This window comes from Dendropsophus ebraccatus, chromosome 10, assembly GCF_027789765.1.
Source record: "Dendropsophus ebraccatus isolate aDenEbr1 chromosome 10, aDenEbr1.pat, whole genome shotgun sequence".
Classification (NCBI taxonomy): Eukaryota; Metazoa; Chordata; class Amphibia; order Anura; family Hylidae; genus Dendropsophus; species Dendropsophus ebraccatus.
In genome coordinates this window covers 95098810-95109262 of record NC_091463.1, presented here as the reverse complement: position 1 = coordinate 95109262, position 10453 = coordinate 95098810, and the positions used below count along the sequence as shown (strand labels likewise).

Sequence of the window (10453 nt, the reverse complement as noted above, 5' to 3'; positions counted from 1 at the left end):
TCAGACCTTTCGGTCCTCTAGTCTCGAGACGGAGTATCCAGAAAGCCTCACGCTTGCGGAGGAGGCGGACCCAATCCCCCCCCCCCTCTGTGGTCTGGATACTCGCTCGATGGGAATGACACATAGAGAACAGCATATAAAATAGAAAATATAGTACGTAAATATATCCCTATTCTGTTTCAGGATAATAAATGTGAGGCTATTTTATCTCCAGGAATACGTTGCGTTGCTAGACGAGGCAAAACCCTTGGAAATATACTGTCACCTACGGTTATTCATAATCATACAACTCGGAGAAATAACTGGCTTTCCACCAAAGGTTCCTACAAGTGTGCGATGTCCAGATGTAACTTATGCGGTCACATCCAAAAAAGTTCTACTTTTATATCGGTAAGCACGGGCCAAACGTTTACTATAATGTCTTTTATTAACTGTAACACTACATTTGTAGTGTATTTGGCTTGGTGCGCTGAATGTAATCTACAGTATGTTGGTAGTACTAAAAGAAAATTGAAACAGAGAATTGCAGAGCACATCTCTGATGCGTCTGCTGCAGCTAGATTTAACCCCCGTAGAGCCATGTCAGGTTTAACCAGACATTTCTTTGACTCTCACCAGGGGAAATGCTGTTCTCTATGTGTCATTCCCATCGAGCGAGTATCCAGACCACAGAGGGGGGGGGGATTGGGTCCGCCTCCTCCGCAAGCGTTAGGCTTTCTGGATACTCCGTCTCGAGACTAGAGCACCGAAAGATCTGAACTTCAAAACTGATTTATCATATTTGTATTAATTTAGTTTATTATATTGTTTTTGTATATATGGTTACGATCTTTGTTTTGTTCATTATAGGTGTTTCCATTCATGTAATCCCTCCTACCTGTGGGGCGTTTCCCTAATGACGTATTTCAGACAGGAGCATATATACTCCCCAAATTTGTTTAAATGTTGTTGCCGTGATCAAGGGGTTTCTCCCCGAAACATGTAGGCCTACATTTTTATCCTCCCTTTTTGTAATTTTTATATGCCCTAAATAAAGAATCTACTTTGTTGGAAGCTGTGGACTCTCTACGTTCTATTTCCATTTATTTTTTTTACACACTTTTATAGTTTCCCTAGGGGACTAACATGAGCAATACCATAAGTGCTCATAAGGATCAATGCAGTACATATGTACTGTATTGATCCATGGAATCTGCACTTGATTTTTTTCCGGCTGCTGAGGATAGCTTGAAGCTTTTGCCAAGTGAAGAACACACCAGGACACAGAAGAGGCCCTGGCCGATAAGTATAAATCAATCTGGCCACTGGACCACCAGGGACGGCATTTAAATGCCATTTTAATGTTGCTGTCAGTTACGACAGTGGTATTTTCAGCAGGTTTGTACAAAGCTCCCTGTGCCTCATTTTCCAGTGCCGGTCTTCTGTCTTAGTCAATCCCGCTGTTTTCAAGTCCTTTAATCAAACACAGTCTTAGGAGGGATCACCGGCACTACTTCCACCCACGATAAAATCAGAGGAAGCGCGCATGCGCGCAAAATGGCCGTGGCCGTGGTAGGATCGTGGCACCTGCCGTCCCGCAAGACACATGTCTACGTTTTTATCTACCATGAAATAAAGACACTTTGCATCAGATCCATGAGTGCCTTCAGCTATCATTACTACTTTGTTGCCTTTAATCAAACAGAAATTTGTAAATAAGCACGTTAGGAGTACTGGAGGTGTTCCTTGGCTATATCCCTGAATTCTAGGCGGTACGCGGGCTGTCTACTCCTTCCCCACGGACGGGGAAGGCATCGGGAACCAAATGCTGCATGTTCCAAAATGTTTAAGTTTGATCGAACCTAAGATTTCCCGATGTTCGATCATCTCTACTCATAACACGGTACTGGAAAAATAAGGTATGCGGCTGCAGGGAGCTGTCAGCAGGTTTTTCTGCAATAGTTTCCATTTAAGTAGTTTAAGGAAGATCCCTCTATGCCATCTATTAGCATCATGACCCTCTTTTTTTGCATATTATCAGAGAACGCAACTCCAGCATGCTCGGGTTCGATCATTTGGCCTTTGATTACAAATGGCTGAAGAAGTTTGATGCAGCTCAAGGGAGTCCTCAAAACCATGGATACAGCCATAGGCCATAGGCTGCTGGACTCTCTAAGGCCGCATCCAACGTCTTCAGCCACTTGTAATCAAATGCCATATGGGCATGCCGGAGTGGCGCTCATCTCTACATACTATACATTTGTCTATATTATTTTCCTTGAAGTATATAGAGGAGTCAATTACATCAGATACTGCAGCAAAGTGGAAAAAAAATATTTAGCTAGCAATCCGTTTTGATCAGAAATTCTTATACCGTGCAATACGTTACTTTGTCTGTACACACATATACGGTGCTGGGTGTTGGACAGGTGGGTGGTGAAGGGAGTGGGTGCCAATAAGAGCTGATGAATGCCATCTGTCTGCTGCCCGCCAGTCCTTCTGCAAACAGGAGAGACACTTGCAGCAGATACTGCGGCTACTGTAACAGCAGGTGTGCGAGGGTTAGGTGTTCAGAGGAGATAATTGTGTATATTCACTGGCTGCTTCAGTTTGTTGTATATTAACCACTGTATCTGATATCCCCATTTGTTACAATGATTGACAACGTTGACCAATGGACATCTCGTGTGCAGTATGCGATCATTTGGAAACTCAGATTCTGGACCTTAAAGGGGAACTATCAGCAGGTGAGACTAATATATCCGGCTGATAGTCCCCTATTGGACAGGAGACGCAGAGGATGAAGGTACTGTATGTCTCTTACCCTCCTCCTCGGCGCTGTTCCGGTGCAGTTATTCGTTTGCTGCACGGTACAGTAAGATCGTTAGGAGGACTGGGGGGCCGTTAGGAGCTCTGCCCGCCCTCATATCACTGATCCTGGCCAGCCCGCCTCTTTCTAATAATACTGCAGCAGGCCTGCCAGGGGCAAAATGGATCATCGATATGGGGGAGGGGCAGTGCTCCTAATGGTGCCCCAGTGGAGCAAACGACCAACTGCACCGTATTGGCGCAGAGGATGGAGGTAAGAGACATATCTTCATCCTCGAAGTCTCCTGCATAATAGGGGGCTATCAGCAGGTTAGATTTGTCTAAACTGTAGATAGTGTCCCTTTAAAGGGGTTATCCAGCATTAGAAAAACATGGCCACTTTCTTCCAGAGACAGCATTACTCTTGTCTCCAGTTTGGGTGAAGGTTTTGCAACTCAGTTCCATTAAAGTGAATAGAGCTTAAAGTGTACACCTGTCATTATAAAAAAATTGACGCTATAGAGACATGTGAAAAGTTTTGATCGGTCCAGGTCTGAGTGTTCAGAGCCATTACAAGTCTGACTCTAGAAGCACTGTAGCGCATCTTCTCCTCACTTTATCTCCTGATCGGTACAGGTGTGAAAACTCAGACCCAGACGGATCAAAACTTTTGACATGTTTCTATAACGTGTCAAAGGTTTTTTATAACAACAGGTACACTTTATTGCAGACCACACCTGACCTGGAGACAAGAACTATGCTGTCTTTGGAAGAAAGGGACTGTGTGTTTTTAACACTGAATAACCCCTTTAAAGAGCAGCTTGCAACACTGGGATCCATTGATAATATGGAAAGGAGTCTAAACAACAAGTTCAGTAAAAGCTGGGGGCACTCACCGGAAAGTTGCAGTATATCTTTATTTCAACATGAAGTTACAGACTTCAGTGATGCACATCACTATTCAGCAGACCGATCTATCTGATGAAGCGCGCATGTGCGCGAAATAGCCGTCATGCCTAGTTTGTCTATGTGAAGTGGTCTAGCGTCTGCCGAATAGCGATGTGCATCACTGAAGTCTGTAACTTCATGTTGAAATAAAGATATACTGCAACTTTCGAGTGAGTGCCCCCAGCTTTTACTGAACTTGCTGCTTATACTATACAACTATATGTGAGGCGTACCTCCGGTATATGCATATGTGGTCCCAAGTGTGTTAAAGTCCAAGAGTATGTAACACTACAGATTGGTGGACTGAGCAGTGCCGGTGATATTCTAAGTTTGGTTGGAAAGGAGTCTGTTACCTGGTGTGGGGGTGGTAGCATGGAGGTACAGGAAGGTAAGGAGGCAGCTAGCTAGGTGTCATACAGGGAAGAGTGCCAGGGAGACTAGTCCCATTCTGGCACACCCCAACAATTTAGCCCATGGATAGTACTGCTGCTCCAGTAAGGTGGGGAATAGGAGCTCAGGGCAGGCCAGACAGGTGCTAATAGGGGGACTATATTACTGGGAAAGACTAGGGGGATCTGCTGCAAACCAGAATCAATGAATCAAATCAATGCCGTCCTGGTGCTGAAGATTCAGCAGTTATGGGGCACACTGGCACCAATGACAAAGACGTAGACGGAGGGTTCCTACATTTTATATTGATGTCAGAAAGACAAGCTGCGGCAAGGGCTTAACTAACGCAAGTCAGTGGGATTTAACCCTAAATTGGTTCTTTTTTTCTTTTTTCTTTAGACAATAAATGTCTATTAATGTCTTTAGACATTACAGGGGTCCCAAAACGCACCAAAAAAAAAACACATTTACAAAAGTGAGTACAATATAATCAATAGATTTTTGTTCTGTCGGCAGCTTATCTGGTAGGTGACTAAGTGCAACCAATGAATGGCCAAAAATCAGGAGAACAAGTTATAATAATGTGATTCGGTCAACAATCATTGTGTGGAAGAAAGGGGTTCTCTGAGATTGACCCATCATTAGGATAGACCATCAATGGGGTTCAACTTCACTTCTGATCAGCAGTTTGAAGAGAGTGTCTACATGGGTCCAGACACCTGCACACTGTACACTTAGGGGCAGATTTATCAAACATGGTGTAAAGTGAAACTGGCTCAGTTGCCCCTAGCAACCAATCAGATTCCACATTTCATTTCTCACAGACTCTTTGGAAAATAAAAAGTAGAATCTGATTGGTTGCTAGAGGCAACTGAGCCAGTTTCAATTTACGCCATATTTGATAAATCTCCCCCTTAGTATCATCAGTGCCGAAAATTGCAGTAAAGAAAAAATCTATGTGACGCAATACTACTTTGCAGTTTACTTTGCAGTTTACTCATGCACTGGCACGTTGGGTGGGTAAACCCTCAGTCTGGGGCATTTCCTTTATTACCTCTATTGCCATATTGTTTTGATCCTTCTTGGTTCTTATCGGCAAATACCCAAACAGTTTCATCGCCCCCTTGCACGTTTGTTGAATTTGGTTGACAGAATTAAAATCCACCTCAGTCCTCCATCTCTGGATCACCTTTGAGGACTCTCTCGAGAACGTCATGAATTGCTTTATTCCCTTAACCTCTTTGTGGGTGATGTTATACACCCATTGTTCCATGTCCTCAGTCAGATGAAGCTCAGAAAATTCATACATTTTTCTTATACTTTCAGTCGGGTATCTTGCCAAATCCTCGTGACGTATGACCATATAACGTCCATGCAAGGACTTGTCCGTTTCGGCCAGTTTATTGATGGTAACCTGAGCTTTACAAATCTTTGCCATGACTTTGATCATTGGTTTTTTTACATTTTTAGAAAGACCTTCGTTTTTCAGTAAAATGTTGTCCTCAATGTCAAGAGTAAAGCTCTTCCTTGATAAGGCAACTGCTCGAGGGTCCCTCACGAGATGAATGATCCGTAGATTGAGATTAGGGTTCTCTAAAAGTGGAAGAAGGATGGAAAGATCCAGAATTCTGACCGTTTTCATCACCACATGAGTATACATCCGACAAGCTTCTGCCATCCTTTCCATAGAAGAGTTTACACAACGGTAAAAACATTTTTGCCTATCGTAGCCCTCAGATGGAATGTAGGCCAAACAAGCTGGTGGGGTACAAAGAGCTCGACTTTCTGCAAAGAATTTCATCTCATGCGTATGCTTTCCCCCCTTTGGAAGGTAATGGCGGAGGGGCGACACATCACAGGTGAATAGAGAATACAGCAGATCCCTCACTGGGTAATGCAAAAGTTCAGAACTCTCGTTCATAAACTTCATCCAGACGGCATGACCAGGTTCAAAAAGGTAGAAAACATCTTTGTGGTGATTGAAGATCTGTCCGATGAATGAAGAGCCGGATCGCCAAGAAGAAACAATGAGGACATGGACCGGCTTTGCTTTGAAAGAAGAAGAAGAAGAAGAAGAAGAAGAAGAAGAAGAAGAAGAAGAAGAAGAAGAATAAGAAGAGGAACAAGAAGAGAATCTGCTGGACAGATGATGTGAAGCATACAACAGGAAAAATAACATAAAGACCAATAACAACCCAACATGCAAACGCATCTTCTGATAGATTGTAGGGTTTAAGGAAAGTGGAGAAGAGATGACTGTAAGGAACAGGGCATTGGAGGCTGAAGAACCCCAAAACATCCAGAAATGACCATGAACGCAAGAAGAGAAGGAACTGGATAAGAAGAGAAGACGTGAAAATAATGGGTGGGGAATAAACACAAAAACAATGTTTTAGTTAATCAGAACATCAACCAAAAATTTACAAAAAGAAACATGTAATAAGTAACACTGAATAAGATGCCCTATCTACATACCTAAGGATTCTTCATTCCGGTGGCTGCAAACTCTCAATACTGACAAGACTGTAAATGTAGACACTTTAGAAGCAAGAAGGAAGTTGACAGCGACTTTGCATAATAAGGGGACATCAATGTTACACGGACACGGTATATCTACAATATCTGCTCATTTCTGTAGTTATTCATTCCCTAGATTAAAGGTCTCCAGTCATTTGTACTCTGTCAACTATGTTCAAATTTCAGTAATGGTCGGGAGCCACCTTAATAGGACAATTGGCATCAACCTTATTTTCTTCTTCCTCTGGATCAACACAGTAGAGTTACAGTTTGGTAATTTTTTCAGTCTTGTCGACTATCTGAAAAGGTCGTCGACTTTCTGATTGTACCCTGAACTTTGAGATTTCCAGACTTTTACTGCACAGATATGAGGTTGGTCTCTTTAAAGGAGAAAATTTCAGAACACAGTGATCTGTAACCCCTAGTGATCAGGGACCTGGGATGAAATGTTGCAGCGCCACCACAGGGAAGATGAAGCATCACACAACTCCCAGTGAAATCATAGACTGCCATAGACTCATTTTGTTGGACAATAGAGGAGGGTCTTAAATATCAGTTTTCAGATGGATAAATAGATAGATAATAGATAGGAGACAGATAGATCAGTGATTTTCAACCAGTGTGCCGACACATGGTCGGGTGTGCCGCGGGGAAAGTTCCCCAAACTATGGTGCCCCTGCAGATCGCCCCGCTGCTGCTGTCTGCCTCACACACTGCCCGCCTGTAGCGCCCGGACGTGCTCCTCCTATACAATCAGCGGAGACCGGGAGTGTGGTGCGCAGTCTCCACTGATTGGAGGAGCACGTCCGGGCCCTATGGGCGGCCAGTAGGTGAGGCGGACAGCAGCGGCGACCATCTCGGAGGAGGTGAGGAGGAAGGGGGGGAGAGAAACCTGGGGATGGGGGAGAGAAACAGGAGAAAACAATGGGGGAGAGAAAACTGGGGATGGGGGAGAGAAACCTGGGGATGGGGGAGAGAAGCATGGGGGAGAAACAGGGGGGGAGAGACAGGGAGAGAAGCATGGGGGAGAGAAACCTGGGGATGGGGGAGAGAAACCTGGGGATGGGGGAGAAACAGGGGAGAGAAGCAGGGGGGAGACAAACATGGGGATGGGGGAGAGAAACATGGGCATGGGGGAGAAACATGGGAGAGAAGCATGGGAGAGAAGCAGGGGGGAGAGAAACATGGGGATGGGGGAGAGAAGCAGGGGGGAGAGAAACCTGGGGATGGGGGAGAAGCAGGGGGGAGAGAAACCTGGGGATGGGGGAGAAACAGGGGGGGAGAGACAGGGAGAGAAGCATGGGGGAGAGAAACCTGGGGATGGGGGAGAAACAGGGGAGAGAAGCAGGGGGGAGAGAAACATGGGGATGGGGGAGAGAAGCAGGGGGGAGAGAAACCTGGGGATGGGGGAGAAGCAGGGGGGAGAGAAACCTGGGGATGGGGGAGAAACAGGGGGGGAGAGACAGTGAGAGAAGCATGGGGGAGAGAAACCTGGGGATGGGGGAGAAACAGGGGAGAGAAGCAGGGGGAAGAGAAATATGGGGATGGGGGAGAGAAACAGAGGAGAGAAGCAGGGGGGAGAGAAGTTTGGTGGAGAGAAGCAGGGGGGAGAGAAGTATGGTGGAGAGAAGCACAGGAGAGAAGCATGGGGAAGAGAAGCACAGGAGAGAAGCATGGGGGAGAGAAGCACAGGAGAGAAGCATGGGGGAGAGAAGCACAGGAGAGAAGCAGGGGGGAGAAGTATGGTGGAGAGAAGCACAGGAGAGAAGCAGGGGGGAGAAGTATGGTGGAGAGAAGCACCGGAGAGAAGTAGGGGGGAGAAGTATGGTGGAGAGAAGCACAGGAAAGAAGCATGGGGGAGAAAAGCACAGGAAAGAAGCACAGGGGGGAGAAGAAAACAGGCCCAGGTTTCACACTGAGTGAGTATAAATACATTTAGAATCTATATTATTAACTATATGTATAATATGTACTGTTTTAGTGTCATTTTGTGCCATTTTGGTTGGTGGTGTGCCCCAGGATTTTTTAAGTATAAAAAGTGTGCCGCGGCTCAAAAAAGGTTGAAATCACTGAGATAGATAGATAGGAGATAGATAGATAGATAGATAGATAGATAGATAGATGGATAGATAGATAGGAGATAGATAGATAGATAGATAGATAGATAGATAGATAGATAGATAGATAGATAGATAGATAGATAGGAGATAGATAGATAGGAGATGGGAGATAGATAGATAGATAGATAGATAGATAGATAGATAGATAGAAGATAGATAGATAGATAGATAGATAGATAGATAGATAGATAGATAGATAATAGATAGGAGATAGATAGATAGATAGATAGATAGATAGATAGATAGATAGATAATAGCTATATGTATATACCTTGTGTAGGTTCTCAGTATATACCTGCAGTACTCATCACCGTTGAAGCAACATCAGGTAACAGGAAATAAAACCCAGCTAGCAGACGACACTATAAAGCTGCTGGTGTTGTGTCCTGTGTCTGATACTGGAGGGCGGGATTGAGCGAATTATTGCTCCGTATCAATCATTTACCTTCACTCCTTGTATCTGAACAGTAAAAATAACAATGGGATCCTTCCTAATTCCTCTTACTTCTCGGTGGTAGGTAATGTGACTGTGTTGTGAACATCTTCTCTAGTTTATATTTTGTCAGATGATTTTTTTCTATAATGAGAACAGGTAGGTACATAGCTTCAGGGAGCAGAGATAGTAGTTGCACCCAGGACTTGGTATTTGAGGAGGACCAAAAGTTCCTTGTTTTAAAAGACACAGGTATTAAAGGGTTATTCTGATATTTTACTGGGATAGAGTAAAAGTAAAACATTAAGTCATGCTCACCTACCTCAGTCCTCTGCGAGTCCAGTTCCAGCACCTTCTTTCCCCCTATCACTAGTTGTTCCTGCTGAGTAACCATAGTGGGATCTGCCGGATCAGGCAATTAGTAGCTCATCCATCTCCAGGAACCTCCGCTCTCTCCATTGTTTACCAGCCACAGCTCCATACACTCTGTAGTGGCTGTACCTGGTACTGCAGTTCAGCGGACGGAACCTGTATCTGTAGCTCAGAGGTGGGACCTGTATCTGCAGCTCAGCAGCGGGGACCTGTATCTGCAACTCAACGGCGAGGACCTGTATCTACAACTCAGCGACGGGGACCTGTATCTGCAGCTCAGTGGCAGGGACCTGTATTTGCAGTTCAGCAGCGGGGACCTGTATCTGCAATAGAGATGAGCGAACCGGTTAGCCTGGTATGGGATCCGGTTTGGATTTTACCAAAAATCCGAGTCCGATTGGATTCGGATTTTTGGAAATCCGCTCCGATTTTTTTTTCAGCCGCCATTCTAGAAAGCAGGAAGTGTTCCGGGTGGGAAAAGCACTTTCCCATGATGCCCGGAACACATCCAATAAGCAGGGATCTTGTACTAGCCCACCCCCTGTGTGACGTCGGTATTGCTTTAAAAGGAGCGGTCACATGACTGCACCACGCAGTGTGTAGAGGGAGAGAGAGAGAGAGGAAGCAAGCTGCTGTTAAATACTAAAGACTACTGAGAAGATATTGTGGGAAAGGAAAGAAAAGATTAGAAAAGCAGAGAGGAGAAACATCTAGTGATTGAGAGAGAAATATAGAGAGGGCAAAAGATAGATAGATTAGGCATAGGACAGCAAAGGGTGCACGGAACCAAAACCTGCAGTACAGATATACAAGTCCTATACTTCTGATAGTGTGTATATCACATCCCTCTCATCCTGAGAGACAAAAATACCTGGTTCAGGTGTAT

At 44.7% G+C, this 10453-nt stretch overlaps 1 protein-coding gene across 3 annotated transcripts; it reads right to left on the bottom strand.

The window, feature by feature from the left end:
- Positions 1-4605: 4605 nt before the first annotated feature.
- Positions 4606-9157, bottom strand: LOC138802325 (carbohydrate sulfotransferase 6-like). 3 transcript variants are annotated; one of them, XM_069985504.1, is made up of 2 exons: positions 9058-9157; positions 4606-6458 (listed from the first exon to the last, which is right to left on the bottom strand). In XM_069985504.1, exon 2 carries the CDS (start codon positions 6422-6424, stop codon positions 5123-5125), a length of 1302 nt encoding a protein of 433 aa, XP_069841605.1. In that variant the 5' UTR covers positions 6425-6458; positions 9058-9157; the 3' UTR covers positions 4606-5122. The 3 variants fall into 3 exon arrangements, with proteins under 3 accessions (XP_069841605.1, XP_069841603.1, XP_069841606.1); XM_069985502.1 differs by having other exon boundaries at positions 9034-9139; XM_069985505.1 differs by lacking the exon at positions 9058-9157 and adding an exon at positions 6601-6648.
- Positions 9158-10453: the final 1296 nt, after the last annotated feature.

What these genes read in the sequence shown, in the direction of transcription:
- LOC138802325 (XM_069985504.1), bottom strand. Translation starts at nt 6,424, where the DNA reads ATGTTTTGGGGTTCTTCAGCCTCCAATGCCCTGTTCCTTACAGTCATC.